The 18,310-nt window shown below is 45.2% G+C and overlaps 1 protein-coding gene across 1 annotated transcript in view; it reads right to left on the bottom strand.

Moving 5' to 3' along the window:
- Nucleotides 1–5,174, bottom strand: part of SMC4 (structural maintenance of chromosomes 4) — a 35,439-nt gene extending 30,265 nt beyond the window's left edge. Inside the window, exons 1-4 of the mRNA XM_061575292.1 lie at nucleotides 4,987–5,174; nucleotides 2,238–2,352; nucleotides 1,738–1,916; nucleotides 403–594 (exon numbers count right to left, since the gene is read on the bottom strand). Of these exons, the coding sequence (XP_061431276.1) occupies nucleotides 403–594; nucleotides 1,738–1,916; nucleotides 2,238–2,346 (480 nt within the window). The 5' untranslated portion in view covers nucleotides 2,347–2,352; nucleotides 4,987–5,174. The remainder of the gene's footprint in view (nucleotides 1–402; nucleotides 595–1,737; nucleotides 1,917–2,237; nucleotides 2,353–4,986) is intronic.
- Between the last annotated feature and the right edge of the window lie 13,136 nt (nucleotides 5,175–18,310).

The raw sequence follows: 18,310 nt of genomic DNA, 5'->3' as shown, positions 1-18,310 counted from the left end.
CCACTGAAGTAATTAAAAGTCTGATATTTCCCTCAGTATGGGAAATGTTCCCCATGCCTTCACGGCGTGATCATGGGGATTGTTTGACTTTACTTTACCACCCTGGTCAGTGTGGGTTTGTCAGGGCAGAGGCAGGCCTGGTTCAGATATCACACGCCACTTATATTAGCCGTGGCCGTGAACCTGTCAAGATCTTGAGTTTATCGTGTAAAGGGCTAACTACCAACTGCGCCACCGCTTCCTCCTCTTCCAGGTTAACATCACCTCACCAATAAAAGTGAGATGTAAAACAATGCTATTTTCGAATTAAATAGTGACACTGAATACTAACAATTGAATCATGGGTTGTCGTGGTGGGAATTATTACATGCCCACCTATTGCGCACCTTCAGAGTTACTCACCTTGTCTATGATTTTTTGGAAGTGGACCTCCACAGTGCAGCTGTAAAGGTCAGGGTGCGCTTCCGAATTGTGGATGAGAACGGAGAGCTTCTTGGAGCGGATCTTCTGGGCACGGTAGCCGAACACGAAGAGCATCGAGTCGATCACGTTGGACTTGCCGCTCCCGTTTGGTCCAATGATGCAAGAAAAGCGCTGCTCGCGAGACGATGAAAATGAGCAGCAAACATTAACAGGAATACTTTCTAGACCTACATGGGGACATAAGGTTATTAACAGATTTATAAGAACATATCATACACAGCACTTTGATAATCCACTGCGGAATGAAGGCTGCCACATGCGATATCAGTCATGGTGTTTACAGTTTAACTATACTTCACCGCGCTGGACAGTACGGGTTGATCAGGGGGGGGGCAGGACCAGTTCATATATCACCGCTGCTCATGTTAGCCTTTGCCGGGAATCAAACTCAGGTCACCAAGTTCCTACTGCAGTGCACTAACCACTTTTCTACCACTCCCCCTATGCACCAGATATTGTATACTTGACCTTTTTTAATATAAACAAGATCACTTTTCTACATGTCTTAAATTTAATTTTAAACATCAAATGAGAAAATTGCAACAATCACTTGAATTTGATTGTTGACTTAGTTGGTCAATTATAGTGTAAGGGGTGGGGCACAGGATTATAGGATTCATATTCTTAGGTTTTTTCGGTAAAGTCACGTAGGTAAAATATTTTAATTAAAATTAATGAAAAATAAATAAAAATCACGACGTTTCGGAGGCAACACAAGCTTCCGTCTTCAGGTGGAACCGTCACAGCACGATTGCTGCATCAATTAAACATTTTTACCTACGTGACTTTACCGAAAAAACCTAAGAATATGAATCCTTGCAGTCACGAAAGCTTCAAATCTAGGATTATAGGAGCCAAGAAATTAATGGGAGAAACACGAATCAGAAGTAAAAAATGTCGTAAACCTTGCGCCACTCGACACAGGCAATTAATAAAGTTGTTACATGAGCAAATATGCCAATTTATTACTATGTCAACACAACGGTATTGGAGAAAAATCCTACATTTAACCATTGGTTAAGATGTTTTGCCGATAATTACAACTAGCATCATCAGGCAGTTGCCTGCTATCATCGGGCATAACAAATATTCCAGGCCAGTCCACTTATTGTTAAATCAAACACCCGGTATTGAACAAGTACAAATCTGATGTGGATTTTTTTTTTCTCAAGTGTTTGACTTCGGACCTCCCTGACAATTTCACCAGCCCAGGGGGAAGGGGGCAAATTGACGAGTGCAGTCACGCCATCCCACCTTGTGGAAAGGGCCCAGGACCTGTTTCCCAGCATAGGACTTGAAGTTCTCGTTGACGATGTGTGTGATCATGAGGCGTGGGGCCCCGGGCTCGTTGGTCATTGCAGCTGGAGGAGCCGAAGGAATGCTCTCCAGGATCTCCTGCAGGGTACGCCGGTCCTCGGGAGACTCTCCTGCATCTGGAAAACCCAAGTGCAACCCCGTGGGGATGTGAATACCATGAAATGGGTCTGAGTAAAGTGTTTTGAGTTCCACTCTTGGGTTTTTATCCGCACTGTTTTTCAAATACAGTCTTGCACACAATAAATTTCCACTCACACCGCAACTGTTAAATGAAACCCTCATGGACTTGTGAACTCGAAAGCCAAAATACATGAATGTATCATAGATTTGCATAAGCATATACAACTTAGCGTGATTTGTCTACCAAAAACATGGCAAATTACAAAAACTACAATTGAGGTTTCATATGCAGCCCAAACATACAAGGCATTACAGACCAGAAATTGGTGCTTGCTCTGATGCCAAAGGCTCTGATGCAAAGTCATCTGCATCGTCGTCTTTATTTCCCCTCCTCTTGGCCGTTGAGGATTTTGCCATTGGAGACATTTTCTCCTATAAAATACCCACAAAATGCACAACAGGGATTAATAAAACACATGAACGGGCAAAAAGAACAGAATTGTAAAAAAAATTGTACAAATCACCAAGAGTGAATAAGTAGGACTTTAGTCTTTCAGTTGAAACACTTTACTGACAGCGAGAACATTCAAGTCATTGGCTCAACGTGTTGAGTGTAAATCAGTGGTTCTTAAAGTGTGGTCCCCGGACCCCTAGTGGGTCTGGGGCGGTCCTTCAGGTTGATTCAGATAGAGTGACAATCTTGATTTGAAGCTTTCATGACTGCAGGAATCCATACTCTTTGGTTCTTTCGGTAAAGTCACGTAGGTATAAAATAAATCACGATTCATGACTTTACCGAAAAAACCAAAGAGTATAGTGACAATGTTTACACCTTTAGTTTTGGATGTTAATTCATATTTTACTAATTAAATTTCATTTAAAAAAAGTTAGGTTAAACGACCCTGATTAAAATACCCTAAGATCTATGGCACGCCTAAAAAACTAAACTTGATAGTTGCATTAAAAATAGTCTTTATATTCTGGAAATCTCAATAATTTTGGATTAGTGGTATTTTGAGAGAAGTGAATGTGTTTTTGGACTAGGGGAGGGGGGGGGGGCTGGGTGGTCCGCAGAAATGTTTGCATCGGCTGAGTGGTCCATGGGCCAAACACCGGTCTAAACCAATGGGTTGGGAAATTCACATTGTCTTTAACAGATGTCTTCATTTTTGGATACTATATGTGCTCATGCAGATGTGCTCATGCAGATGTTGCTGGTACAATTGTAAGCATATCCATAACTACTTCAAGCTGAACAAAGAATGTGGCGGTATGCCCAAGTTCAACGAAACCTCTGCAGTGGCGTGGTTGGCATGGGTCACGGTGGAAGAAATAAAACTGGGACTCTCGTGTCTAATTTCCCACTTCTTCATAACTCGGTGCTTGGGCCCGTCCGGCCGGTGGTTCCTGGTGCAGTTGCACCCCCTACACACTTAATGTCTGGGTAATCCCATGTCCAGATCAAACAAAGTCCAGGGCAATTTCCATCTCAAGGTTTAAGATGTTTTTGCTTGATTTATAATTTATGTAAATGCAATTGCACGCTCAAAACACCCCCCCCCCCGCTACGACACCACTTTTTCCGTAACGCGGCCACCCTTCGCCCCCCTCTTTACATGAACTTAGGGAGAGAATCTCCGTCTCCTCCCATTGCCCCCCCCCCCCCGGCCACTCTTCGGATTTTCAATTCCACATCTGTGGTAACTTTGCAAGACGAGCCAATGGGAACGATGTAAGACTTTGATTTTCTGTCTAACAAAGCATGCTGCAGTTACTATTTATCTCTCACAAAAAAATATAAAGGTGTCAGTTTTGTACCAGTTTAAAAGGGTAAAAACCTACTACTATATCTCACAAAAATGTTTGTGTAGCCAAACGCCATTTTTTCTTTTAACGATTAAATTATTTTAAAATTTTAAAATTGACGCCTTTTTAAAGAAAAAAACGGTTTATCATTGTTTAGACATTCTATATACAGTCCTCAGCATATATATTTCACTCGTTGTGTAGTCAATAGTGTTTGATTTATAAGATACGTACTTTACAAGCATGATAAATATTTACAGTATACAACAGTATATTCTTACACGCATACAATACGCCTTAACCACAACACGTTACTGACAGTATACAACAATATATAAAAAGGGCTTAAAAAATAAAATTCGCGGTTTTACATCGACGGTTCAAAGGCAAATCGAACAGAACGCAATCAAATCCCTCTCTCTGCCTTCTTAACAGCAGCAGACGCGCTACTGAAACCTGTCAAACAGCGCGCGAAACACCCATTCAGTCCACACACACAATGAACGATGCCTCACGCTGCAACAAGTGTGCAACGTTCAACACGAAACTCCGCTAACTTTTACGCGGGATCCACAGCTTTTCCCTCTCCCCCCTCCCTCCCCCTCAGTGTTTGAGTGCCGGGTTCTACGCCGGCCGCTCCTAGCGCCTTCTCCCGCTAAAAAACAACCACCGCACAAAACACCACCCTCCACCAACAACACCACCAACACCACCACCAACAACACCACCAACAACACCACCAACAACACCACCACCAACAACAACAACACCACCAACAACACCACCACCACCAACACCACCACCAACAACAACACCACCACCAACAACAACACCACCACCACCAACACCACCACCAACACCACCACCACCAACAACACCACCACCACCACCACCAACACCACCAACAACACCACCACCACCAACAACAACACCACCACCAACAACAACACCACCAACAACACCACCAACAACAACACCACCAACACCACCACCAACAACACCACCAACAACACCACCACCACCAACAACACCACCACCACCACCACCAACAACAACACCACCACCACCAACAACACCACCACCAACACCACCACCAACAACACCACCACCACCACCACCAACAACACCACCAACAACAACACCACCACCACCACCACCAACGCCGCTGCACAAAACTTCGCCCGAACGCAGCGGGGGGAGAGGAAGAAGCATCGGGGGGGGGGGGGGTGGGGGTAGAATCGTCGGGACAATGCTCCTCACCCTTCAAACTGTGAGTCGGCGGGGAGAATGCGAGCGAAGGGAGACGTCGTGGCGGGGTTGGGGTTGCAAGGCGGCGGCGGTGAGGAGGAGGAGGAAGGAGGAGGAGGGAGAGAAGCGAGGCGCCGAGGAGAGCGTCCGACGGAGCGGCGCTCTAAGACTGCCGCTCGAAAATGGCGCCGAAACTCAAGCCGTTGTTCGCGCGCGGCATTGTGGGGGCGCTTCCGGAAGGGGAGGCGGGGACGGCGCGCGCCGGTTTGAAAACCATCTTCCGGAAGATCGTCAGCGGCGGTTTGGAAGCATCGTCTTCTGGAAGCGGTAGATGTATTCCGGAAGATGGTTAGAAGCTGTTTGGAAGCATCGTCTTCTGGAAGCGGTAGATGTATTCCGGAAGATGGTTAGCAGCTGTTTGGAAGCATCGTCTTCTGGAAGCGGTAGATGTATTCCGGAAGATAGTTAGCAGCTGTTTGGAAGCATCGTCTTCTGGAAGCGGTAGATGTATTCCGGAAGATGGTTAGCAGCTTTTTGGAAGCATCGTCTTCTGGAAGCGGTAGATGTATTCCGGAAGATGGTTAGCAGCTTTTTGGAAGCATCGTCTTCTGGAAGCGGTAGATGTATTCCGGAAGATCTTTGGCAACGGTTTTGAAGCACAGTCTTCTGGAAGGAGAACAATTCGTGTTGTTATAACAATTCTATATTTATTTAAAGTTGCGCATTTTGATGTGACATCACATTTCTCAACCCCCCCCCCTCGTCACACATCGTCACAAATGTCTGACCCCCCCCCCCCCCGGTACGTGACGTAATTTGTGGACGGTCCTGGGTCGACTCAGCCACTGGAGAGACAAAGGCGGCTGGGAGTGATGCTGGCTAACAGCACTTGCCCCAATAGTCTCAGGCTATACGGGGGATATTTTGGTGTTGGTTAGTGTTGGCACAGCAGGGGGCACGGCTGATGCATCTGCCAGTCATCTCAGTCAGTCACATACATGTCAATCCCTTATACTGGTAGAAACCTCCTGGTTACACCAGCCCACAGGGGATTATTGTGTCCGTCGTGCAGTGAGGGGCTAGGTGGGGAGGGGCTGGTCACCCCGTGGTGCCCTTATAAAACTCAACGTTTAACCTACTCACGCCGGCTTATGCCCGCCTTCACAGTCGGGCATATTTGCGGATTACACCCCGCCGCCGTTGACCCTGGCCATTGACCGAGCAACTCAACGTTCCTACCAGCTCCCTCCGCAGGAATGTGTTCAGTGCCCTACCTTATTATTCAGGCCTTATTCGTCACCCCGCGCCCTTATACATCTCAAAGTTCATCCTACAAAGTCCCATCACAACGAAGAAACACAAACAAAAAGACAATAAATAGTTTTGCCCGTATTGAAACGGCTGAACGCCGTATGGACCTGCAAACTCAATTTCCCTGCACAAGAATACAGGTAACCCGTATGGGTCAGCTATGAAGTCGACGAACGGCAACCTGGCTCTCTCCCGTGTTGGCACTTCCACGTGGCCTCAAAGTGCACCGAGCCTGGCACAGGCGCCGTGGTAACGACACCGTCACTTAGTGGAGGGTGTTGGTGTCTCTGGTGTGGTCACCCTTAAAGTTTCCTTGAAGAGCTTTGGATTCGACCTGAAAAGCTGGGAACCCCTATAGCTCGGGACCGACCTGCCTGGAGAAGAAAAGTACAGGCCGGTGCAGTCCTCTGTGAGGGTAGAAGCTCCTGTGCTATCTTGAAGAGGCAGCGGCGCAAATCTACCAAGGAAGGACTTGTGGCTGCACCTCAGAGCTCTACATCCTCCCTGACCTGTCCAGTGTGCCACAGAGAATTCCGGGCTCGGATTGGCCTGCTCAGCCATCTGCGCACTCATCAAAACCCAACAAAATGACAAACGTGCCATGGTCATCATCAACTATGATGGACGAACAAGAGAGAGAGAGGCGTGGTGACTGAGTGAAAGCTTCGCGCGCCATTGTGCAGGCTGCAGTAGCGCGTCTCCTGTCGACACTGAGGATTTAATTGCGTTACGTTCGTTTAATTTGCGTTTAACATCGTTGGTGTGTGCACGTACGCATCGCGATACCTGCCAAAAAGTCGTTTATGTAAAAACGCATGTTCTACAAACCCATTTTATGTACTGTATGTATACTGTCAGTAACGTTTTCTTGGTTCTTTCGGTAAAGTCACGTAGAAGGGAAATAATAATTTATAATTTTATTTCTTTACTATTTATTATTATTTAATTCTTTTCCTTCTACGTCATTTTACCGAAAGAACCAAGAAGATGAATCCCTGCAGTCACGAAAGCTTTAAATCGAAATGTCAGTAACGTGTTGTGGTTAATGTGAATTGTATGCGTGTAGGAAGACAGTACTGTTGTAAACTGTTTATCGTGCGTGTAAATTATCTAAATAAAGACCTTAATCTGCACGTCTCAAAAACCACGAGGGTTACTTCCCGACAAGACAGCTGACATTTGTTAAACAAGTAGCTTTTAGGATAATCTTTGGGTCTTTCGGTAAAGTCACGTAGATAGGTTCACTCTGCGTTTTAAATGTGCAAGGGCAACTGTCATATAGGCATGGCTGGGATTGCCCACGACCATTTGTTGCGTGTTGTCTGTAATGCTTTAGTAGATTTCCCTTTGTGGCAGACAAAGACTTGCAGATCTTACACTTCCATTCCATAAGCAAAAACCTGAGGCAGAAAAAGGTCCATGTATCAGATGCAAGGCCACCAGGTCTCTAATCACATGAGGACAATAGAATCACATTTACAAGATTATTCTTTATTATTTTTAATATTCATATTTTCATGCTCAAATTTAGCACATCAACTTCTTGTCACTCACATCATCTAGCTAGCTAGCAACTACACAACAAGCTAGCCACAACGGTGACGCTAACTGACTGGTGGCAAGCTAGCTAACGTTAGCATACTGTACGCACATCAACACCAAGATATAATATACTGGAGGTGTAACGGCAGGTACAGGACTTTTGGTTCGGTACACGCTGTGATCCGAATGAATATAGTCTAGTTTTAATCACGCACGTTACTTTTTCGTGTGCGGAAGAAAAATTATAATCTCGTGCTTTTAGTCGAATCAGACTGACTTCCAAAGGCCTAACGTTGTGCTAGTTAATTCTGATATACGTTACAGCCAGTTAAATTGGCATGCTGGTAACATGCAGTAACATAAAACAATGTTCAACTGTTAAAAAATTGTTCGCTAAAATAATAAAACATGTCTTGCCCTTGGGAGAATGGCGGTCCCTGAAACGTGTCTGTGGAAGAAGATGGTTGACATGCACGTGGCGCGAAAAAATGCATAGAGTTGAGGTGGAAGTGTAACGTTATTAAATTCAAAAACCTCCCGATTAGTAAAATTAATCAATTTTTTGCATTTTTGATTTTCCTGATAAAATACAATTAAATTCCACTTAGTTATTGATGGCTGATTTTATTCGAACAAAACTGAGTAAAATACAATTAATAACTAATAGAAATGTGTTGAATTCAGCTCAATGTGATTCCAAACTACACATAGTCATTATTTTATGTATAGGCTACTCTTATATATTTACTAAACATTAATTAACCCCAGTCTCAGTTTTTACAGTGTACGTCTTTAAATATAAGAAGTTTAATTAAGTCGTCAACAAATTGTGTTTTTTGCGGGAAAATACCGATTTTTGGAGTAGTTGTTAGTGTCTGTAGATGAAATTTGTAAAATAAAAAATCAAGTTAAATATTATATTTCTTGAAAACTTTTGCCTGGCAAAGGCAGGTTTTCATGAACGAGTTTATCTTAAAAAGACAAACTATCTTCTTTCGTTAAAGTCACGTAGGTCATTTGTTTTATTTTACTTCTACCTACGTGACATTACCGAAAGAACCAAAGAGTATGGATTCCTGGAGTCACGAAAGCTTCAAATCATGATTAAACTATCGATTATTGCGGGAAGAGGTAGCAGCGATTTAAAAACGTCTTCTGGAAGACGTAGAGTCTACAACCAGCAGCCTGGTTTTGAATCAGTGCTGCTGAAAGTGTTGTCTGATGGATTTTTTACCCCGCGGTGGCCAGACGTTAACTCCCTCGCCTGGTATGCAGGAGATTGTGGGTTCGACCCCGACCTTGACGCCTGTTGTTTATTTGGAGATTGCATGTTCACGTGGATTTTTCTCCGGGTCCTACGGTTATTTCCCTCCACATTTAGAATCGACATGCGTTTAGAGTAGTTGGCTGCTATAGCTTTCCACGCGATAAGCCACATCGTTGAGCTATCATTTGTGGCCAGGTCGCTTCTGAAAAAAAAGATATATAGCTCAGTGGGCCTTACCTGGTAAAATACAAATAGTTAAAATTTTAGTTAATGTTAAGAGCAGCAGGTTGGTGTGCAGAAGTTCCACATCTGCGTTCCCACGCGTTAACTATAGGGGTCATTGTCCACATAAGGATAAGAGAGAGGGATTTGCATTCTCAGGGGCCTTAAATGCCCAGAATCTCAAAGCGCCTTCTCATCTCAACCATTCACTTTCTCTGCGGGAATTTAGGGAGTTTTTCCGAGGGGACCCCCAGTGGTAACCAAACAAATGCGACACAGGGTGTACTCAGGACTGGCCTACACATGGGTATAATCTGCCAGTGGGTATTAGAAGTGACTGAGTTTTCCAAATTAAGCGATTTGTTTTTTTTGTGTGGCAAATTTGGACCATTACTGCAGCACACTTGGCATATTTATCACCAAATAACGTCCCGGGAATATCTTTTTTTTCTCAAGTCCACTATAAAGCAGACAGCGTGCAGTGGTTACGGTTAATACATCCACAGTATTGGCCAGGGCGGCCCGCTATGCTGTAACAGCGGAGCTCTGCAACCAAACGCGCTCCCGCCGTGCCGTGTCACCGCCCCATCGCCGCGTTGCACACACACTCACACACGTGGTACGTGGCGGCAGCAGCAACAAGCTGCAAGCCCCACTTGGCTCGGTGTCAACGGTGTCAGGAAAAGTGATTCCCTTCCACCGCATGCCGACTGCAATTACAGCTGCGCCCATCTCAAGCGCGAGTTGTTCCATGTTCCGACAGCCGGGTGGCAGCCGCTGGGTTGTCTGTAACCTCTGCTTCATCCATGTATTAATATTTCCTCTGTTGTGCCTTTCGAAAATTTGCAGGGATAAATTCTTCAATGAATATTTTATGGTTCGCTGGTGAGTGGCACACAAACAATAGCAACATCCGTAGCTGGAGGTATATGTAGTTCTATGGGTCTCTATGCAAGAACTTGGTTCTTTATGCAAGTGTACAGAAGGCCAATGAAAATGTACCTAAGTCCATTGATCTCCATGTGAGACTACGATTCTCTAAGTCGATGAGTTTCTATATAAGTCTCGGGAATCTCTATGTAAGTCAAATAAATGCCCCATCGCCCCCCCCCCCCCACACCGACCTTCCTTCATAGCCTGACACCTGGGCCCCGTCTGGCCCGTGGGTGCCAGTGCAGTTGCTCTGCCTGCTTACTCGAGAGCTAAGCCACTTTTGTAAATCGCACATTGGTGGTGTAGGTTGTAATCGCCACCGTATTACACGTGCTCAGCATGGAACAAACTATTATAAATACGTTCTCCCCAAAGAGGGTGACACCCTTCCTGCAATGCGATGACCAGCATTCACATGGCATACCTCTATAATAATAATTTTCAGACCTTTGTCAATCCACTGCTGCATGAAGGCCTCCCTATACATTGCGGCCGTGGGTGGTTTAACCATACTTCACCACGTTGGTCAGTGCGGGCTGGTGAATTAGTGGTAGTGGATGGAACTAGACAAGTTCAGATGTTAGTCATGATGTTACTGATAAGAAGCTCCTGGTTACACCAGCCCACAGGGGATTATTGTGTCCGTCCGTCGTGCAGGGAGGGGCTGAGTGGGGAGGGGAGGATAGGGAGGGGCTGGGTAGGGAGGAGAGGGTGGGGAGGGGCTGGGTGGGGAGGGTGGGGAGGGCCTGGGTAGGGAGGGTGGGGAGGGGCTGGGTGGGGAGGGGAGGGTGGGGAGGGGAGGGGAGGGTGGGAAGGGGCTGGGTGGGGAGGGTGGGGCTGGGTGTGGGTGAGAGGGGTGGGGCTGGGTGGGGAGGGGCTGGTCACGCCGTGGTTCTCTTATAAAACTCAACGTTTAACCTACTCATGCCGGCTTGTGCCTGCCCTCACAGTCGGGCATATTTGCGGAATACACCACGCCGCCGTTGACCCTGGCCATTGACCGAGCAACCCAACGTTCCTACCAGCTCCCTCCGCAGGAATGTGTTAGCCGTGGCCAGGAATTATATTCCAGTTCGGTTTAGAGTGCAATGCGCGAACCGCTACGCTATCACTCTCCCGATCATCATCAGCCATGACCAATCCACCGCTGGATGAAGACCTCCCCAAGCCATTTCCAGCTCTCGCAGCTCTGCGAAGACCTGCCCACCAAACATCTGCCCACCATCTGATCTCCTCGCTCCGTCTCCACGGCGGGACGTGTCATCGAACGCGTCCCATGCCTTGGCTGCCACTTCGTCACTCTTCTCGACCATCCGCGATCGACCCCTCTCGCCAAGAAGCGTCTTGCCCAAGCGCGCGTTATTTTTTTAATTCACAGCTTGAATTGTTGTCTTTGTAAAATGCGTGTGGTCTCACATCCACGTGTAACCGCTTTCTCTCCCTCTCTCTGTCTCAATTAAATTTCTCAGCATTCAATCTCCGTGCTTCTTGGCGCCCTTTTCCGTTTTGTCTTCCAGCTACCAGTATTATTAACGACCGTGTTTCTCACCGTGACACCAACACCACTCACCGCCGCCTAGCCATTGCTATTATCATTGCTGCGCGATTGCTGCAGTCGTAGGAGCAATACAGATAAAAAAAACATTGGCATCGCCCCCGTACGCTATGCTCTTCCCCTCCTGCGTTTGGCATCTCGTTTGTATTTGCAGCTGAGGCAACCGGCAGTCTCCCCACCCCTTTAATGTCACCGGATACTCGACGTTGGGGACACTCTCTTGGGGGCCACGTTGGGAGGGGTAGGGGTTGGGTAGCGTTGCGTTAAGCCACGATGATGACTCATAGGCGATGAGTGGAACCATTGCCGCTCGGCGTGTGGTCGTTGTTGAACGGAGCAAGGGGGGTTCCACCTCGAACTATTGCCAGAGATACGCCGTTTTGGTGGTTGTTGTGGTTGTTGTGGTGGTAGTTGTGGCGTTCCTCGCTCGCCCTAGGGCGTTGCATCCGATGTTGCTAGAGCTGCCTTTGGAATGGTCGAGTGCCCTCAAGGAATTGTCCGGCTCGTCGGGTGTTTCTCAAGCAACAAGATAACGTTTACGAGGTGTCGAATGTGCCACAGTACTTATTGCGACATTTGACGCATTTCTTTGAGATTTAAAACAGATTGGAGTTTCCGTGCGTTGGATACTGTGCTTGGAATGGGCAAAGGCGCAGGCCTGCAATGTCTTTGTTGTTGACAGCTTACGGAGGAAATGTACGGGGCCGATTCACATCTTGAACAATTAGATGTTTTCGTCTGAAGCAGAATATTCGTGCTGTATACAATCACATTTACAAATGTGATTTGTAACTAAATCGTGATTCGAAGCTTTCGTGACTGCAGGTATTAATGTTCTTTGGGTCTTTCGGTTAAGTCACGTAGATCGGTTGAAATACATTAATTTTTTTGTTATTTCTTTCAATCTATCAACGTGACTTTACCGAAAGACCCAAAGAATATGATCTGTAACTTTAATCCTTAACCGTGTATCGATAAGTACATTTTAATGTGCAATTTGTATCGGCTCTGCGTTGTCTTAGTGTGGTCTGGGAATGGTTTCGCTGTTGTTCTTTTCTGCATTGTCCAAGCTTGGAAATTGATTGTCTTGTGCAATTTGAACTTACAGGTAGTCCCCAAGTTACGATGGTCCAACATACGATATTTCCGACTTACGATGGGGTCGTCGTAACGCATCTCCATCGTAAGTAGAGGACTACCTGTATATTCTTAATTTAATTTTCTATTAATTTCGTTTCAGTGATTTACTTACCTTCCCTATACTTTGCACTCCTAACCGTTGTTATTGGTTCTTGTGTAACTTTCTGAACCGCCCCTGCTGGACAGCTGTGAAAAAGAGCTTCATAGTTCATCGGATTTCTCCAGGATAAATAAAGATTCCGATTGCGTCGGACAACTGGGAATCAGCTGCTGTATGCTGCTCGAGGCCAAAACCTGTTGGATTATTTATGAGTTGTTTGTAACTGTACCTGCTGTTGGAAAGGAGGTTTAATTACACATTTAACGCGCGTTTTGCATCATCCATGTTTGTTTTATCCTGGCCGTACCTCTTCATGCATTACCCCAAATGAAAGAGCATTAGATTGAGCTTCATAGGTCATCGGATTTCTTCAGGATAAATAAAAGCGTCCGATTATTCACGGTGAATGCTTTCCCACGTCTCCACCACCAAAGCGACGGCATGTTACGGCCGTTTGCTCAAGGCGTGTAACTGACACATGGTGTAAGGCTGTTTCATGAAGTACCTTTGCTACCCCATTACAATAAAAAAACCCAAACGTATGTCAATCTCTATATATATATAAAAGGGAAATTTGTGAATATGTGTGTCTGTTCAAAATGTTTAGCGTACTTCCCAACATGCAATAAACTTTAAATTTGCCATGTCGGTACTTTCCAGAATGTACACCATGCAAAAATGATACAAAATTTACTTTTGTATTTTTTTTTAGGGGGGGGGGCGCAATTTTGCACGGCAAGTGAGCTGTGACGTCACAGCTGTCATGTGATCCGCGCATGTGGAAGCGTAACGGAGGGTGCCTGCTGATGTCACCCCCCCCCAACCCTCCGCGGGTACAGTGCCATACAAATGTGTTGCAGGTCTAAGGCGTTCTTCGCGCAGCATTGCTTTATTATTTCACTCGTTTACTGCCTAACGCACCCTGAAAGTTGTGTGTGTCTGCAGAAAGCGCGTGTATGTGTACCTATGGACCAGTGGCGGCTCCTGCAAAATCTCTCAGGGGGGGCAAATGTTTGGATGATTGATAAGGATAAGGTCCACCCATGCAATGGATAAATTAACAGCTTAAGCATGTAAAGGCAACTTCACTACTTTAATATTAGAGAAAAATAAAGTGACTCTTACAATACATCTCCTTGTTTGTTTCTATACTCACTATTATTACACTGCTTACATCACATTACTCGCTTAATACACTGCTTACTTATACTGAAATTTTGCTCTTCTCTCTTTCAAAGTTGCAAAGTGATCAATTACTCTCTCATTGAAAGCAGGCATGTTCCTGACTAGTTCCCTCTCCATGGAAAGCATAACCATTGCATTCAGACGTTCCTGTCCCATTACATTTCTCAGGAATGTCTTGATTTTCTTTAAGGTTGAGAAACACCTCTCAGCTTCAGCAGTTGTCATGGGAGTGGTTATGAGGATGTTCAACAGAGCAACAGTCTCTGGAAAAGTTTCCTGGAGGTTGTACTTCAGCAAAACCTGGTACAGCGCTCGTGCACCACAGCAGCCCTTGAATTCTGGACTCTCATAAATGAGAGACAGTTCAGTCTTCAGCTTCGCCTTATTTAACATAGGGTATGCCCTGACAGTGATGTTCAGAGCCTCAACAGGGAATGTATGGCCATGCTGTTGAAACATCTCTCCTTGTAGCAGCGTGGCACTTACAAGGTGGTCGGTAAAGGAGAACCTTTCTTTGGTGTAGACCAAGATTGTGTCGCAGACCTGACAAAATAAATACATTTATTTTAGTTATAAAATAAATTATTTATTATAATATAAATATTGAGATACAAGGTTTCTATCCCGACAGCAACAATGTATCAGGCAGAATCCATGTTTTATATCTCCATATTTTTTCAAAAATTAATGCTATTGGTCACCCTTTACATCTGTCAATGTGTTTTACAAATATTTAACCAATGAAAAGCATTAAAAGAGCTTGTAAATTATTTTGGGGAAAAAACAGGTTTTCTTTCGTTTCCTGAAAAGTAACAGTTTTGGACATACAAGGCTTCCGTCCGACAGCGATGATTTGTGTGTATGTTATTACGTTAATTAACATTTTACCAAAATTCAAGCTCAAATGGAGTTTGACAAGGGTTTTTAACCAGTAAATGTATTTTCAATCCACTCAGTTTCTTTTATTAAAGATTCCACTAGGTGGCGACAAATAATATTGTTGACTGAAACGTGCTTACGTATGATGACGTAAGCACGTTAGTGCGAGCCCTCCCGGAAGCCATAGAGAATGCATTGGAGTGCCCGCCGTTCGAAAAAAAACATCTTTGAATGTAAGTCTATGGAAACACTCTGGGCGATTCTCAGCCAGAGTGAAATCGCCCAAAAAGAGGCGGTACTCCACAGAACGTGACATGACGCTGATTGTACTATATCCAGAGGCACAGTAACGGCTAGCGTGACTCTGTGGTTGAATGTTAATGTGATTGAAAAAGTCCCTTTCACACTTTGGTGGTGCGTCGCCCAATCGCCCTAATGAAGAAACCGCCCCTGCTATGGACGCACGCGCGTGTGTGTGTGAGGGGGGGAGAGCGGTAATGTAGCGGTTAGCGCGCTGCGCTACGAACCCGGCGACCCGAGTTCGATTCCCGCTCACGGCCACCACCGGTGACGATTATTTGAACCGGTCCTGGGCCTCCCCTAGGTCGACTCAGCCTCAAATGAGTAACTGGTGTGGTGTGTAAACATCGCCACTGGGGAGACAAAGGCGGCCGGGCATGGTGAATCCAAGTGCCGGGTAGTAAAGCTAGTATTAATATGAAGTTGTGTTGCTATTGGGGGTTTACCCGATATATAACTGTGCAACACACAAGACAAAGTAATCAACGATGTGGAAATTGTGCACTGCCAGGGAGCCTTTGAGGTCGAGTGGGATGTGCAAAGCTACCTTTGTGTGTTTATTTTATTACGTGGAGGACTGTTTGCTTAATCGTTGTGTTGCGTATGCAAAACCGGGCAGATGAGATGGTCGTTATGGTCCGGGATACACGCACGAACATTGGGAAGCGTTTCAGAATCCCATGTGTAACGCGTGGGTTGTTTTTATTATTACACGCTTTCATTTAACTCACTGTTGTTGTTATTGTCGTTTCGTATCCTCAAATCTTGTACCTCAATTTTAACCCACTTCCCAGTGTGGTATCGACTGCAAACTTGGTATACTTATGTCATACTGATGACAATACTTTATTCTATCATAAAATATATATATACAGTGCGGGAAAAAAGTATTTGATCCCCTGCTGATTTTGTACGTTTGCCCACTGACAAATAAATTATCAGTCTATAATTTTAATGGTAGGTTTATTTGAACAGTGAGCGACAGAATAAGAACAAAAAATACTGAAAAATGCATGTCAACATTTTTAAAAATTTATTTGCATTTTAATGAGGGAAATAAGTATTTGACCTCTCTGCAAAACATGACTTAGTACTTGGTGGCAAACCCCTTGTTGGCAATCACAGAGGTCAGACGTTTCTTGTAGTTGGTCACCAGGTTTGCACACATCTCAGGAGGGATTTTGTCCCACTCCTCTTTGCAGATCTTCTCCAAGTCATCAAGGTTTCGAGGCTGACGTTTGGCAACTTGAACCTTCAGATCCCTCCACAGATTTTCTTTGGATTAAGGTCTGGAGCCTGTCTAGGCCTTGGTCGTGTGTTTTGGGTCATTGTCATGCTGGAATACCCATCCATGACCCATTTTCAATGCTCTGGCTGAGGGAAGGAGGTTCTCACCCAAGATTTGACGGTACATGGCCCCGTCCATCGTCCCTTTGATGTGGTGAAATTGTCCTGTACCCTTATCAGAAAAACACCCCCAACGCATAATGTTTCCACCTCCATGTTTGACGGTGGGGATGGTGTTCTTAGGCAGCATTCCTCCTCCTCCAAACACGGCGAGTTGAGTTGATGCCAAAGAGCTCCATTTTGGTCTCATCTGACCACAACACTTTCACCCAGTTGTCCTCTGAATCATTCAGATGTTCATTGGAAAACTTCAGACGGGCATGTATATGTGCCTTCTTGAGCAGGGAGACCTTGCGGGCGCTGCAGAATTTCAGTCCTTCACGGCGTAGTCTGTTACCAACTGTTTTCTTGGTGACTATGGTCCCAGCTGCATTGAGATCATTGACAAAATCCTCCAGTGTAGTTCTGGGCTGATTTGTCACCGTTCTCATGATCATTGCAACTCCACGAGGTGAGATCTTGCATGGAGCCCCAGGCCGAGGGAGATTGACAGTTCTTTTGTGTTTCTTCCATTTGCGAATAATCGCACCAACTGTTGTCACCTTCTCACCAAGCTGCTTGGCGATGGTCTAGTAGCCCATTCCAGCCTTTTGTAGGTCTACAATCTTGTCCCTGACATCCTTAGAGAGCTCTTTGGTCTTGGCTATGGTGGAGAATTTGGAATCTGATTGATTGATTGCTTCTGTGAACAGGTGTCTTTTATACAGGTAACAAGCTGAGATTAGGAGCACTCCCTTTAAGAGTGTGCTCCTAATCTCAGCTCGTTACCTGTATAAAATACACCTGGGAGCCAAAAATCTTTCTGATTGAGAGGGAGTCAAATACTTATTTCCCTCATTAAAATGGAAATCAATTTATAACATTTTTGACATGCGTTTTTCTGGACTTTTTTGATGTTATTCTGTCTCTCACTGTTCAAATAAACCTACCATTACAATAATAGACTGATCATTTCTTCGTCAGTGGGCAAACGTACAAAATCAGCACGGGATCAAATATCTTTTTTCCCTCAATGTATTTTTCAAAATGTTTTATATGTTATGTTTCTGCTTGGGTCTAATTGTCCATGGTCAGCTGACGTTGGCTGTAATTGGCAACGGTCCCTTCCGTTATGGCAAGCTTCGGGGCCACTTACTGGAGTCGTGGAGTTCTGCCATTACTCGTACGGTACATTTCATAAAAGCGTGTTTTTAAAAAAAGTTTTTTTTAAATATTACTTATTTTCTTATTTGTTGCTTATCCGTTACTTGACGAGACTGCAGTTTTGACATCTCAAGTGCCACCGGGAGAAGAGAGTATTTATTGTTCGCTGGCCCCTTGCTGACACTTGTTTATTCTGTGGGTTAGCCAACAAATATTGAATTTCCAAAGGCCGAGTCTGCTGTTTGTCAAAGACGATTATGCGTGCCCCCCCCCCATCCCGTGCCGCGCTACGTGGTGGTTCTCTGCAAGCACTCACGTGGGAGGAGATCGACTCCGGCACCAGCAGCACAAT

The sequence above is a fragment of the Lethenteron reissneri genome, chromosome 58 (assembly GCF_015708825.2).
Source record: "Lethenteron reissneri isolate LAM-NWPU_2019-01 chromosome 58, ASM1570882v1, whole genome shotgun sequence".
Classification (NCBI taxonomy): Eukaryota; Metazoa; Chordata; class Hyperoartia; order Petromyzontiformes; family Petromyzontidae; genus Lethenteron; species Lethenteron reissneri.
Note: the sequence above shows the minus strand (reverse complement) of the source record. Positions and strands in the feature narration are given on the sequence as shown.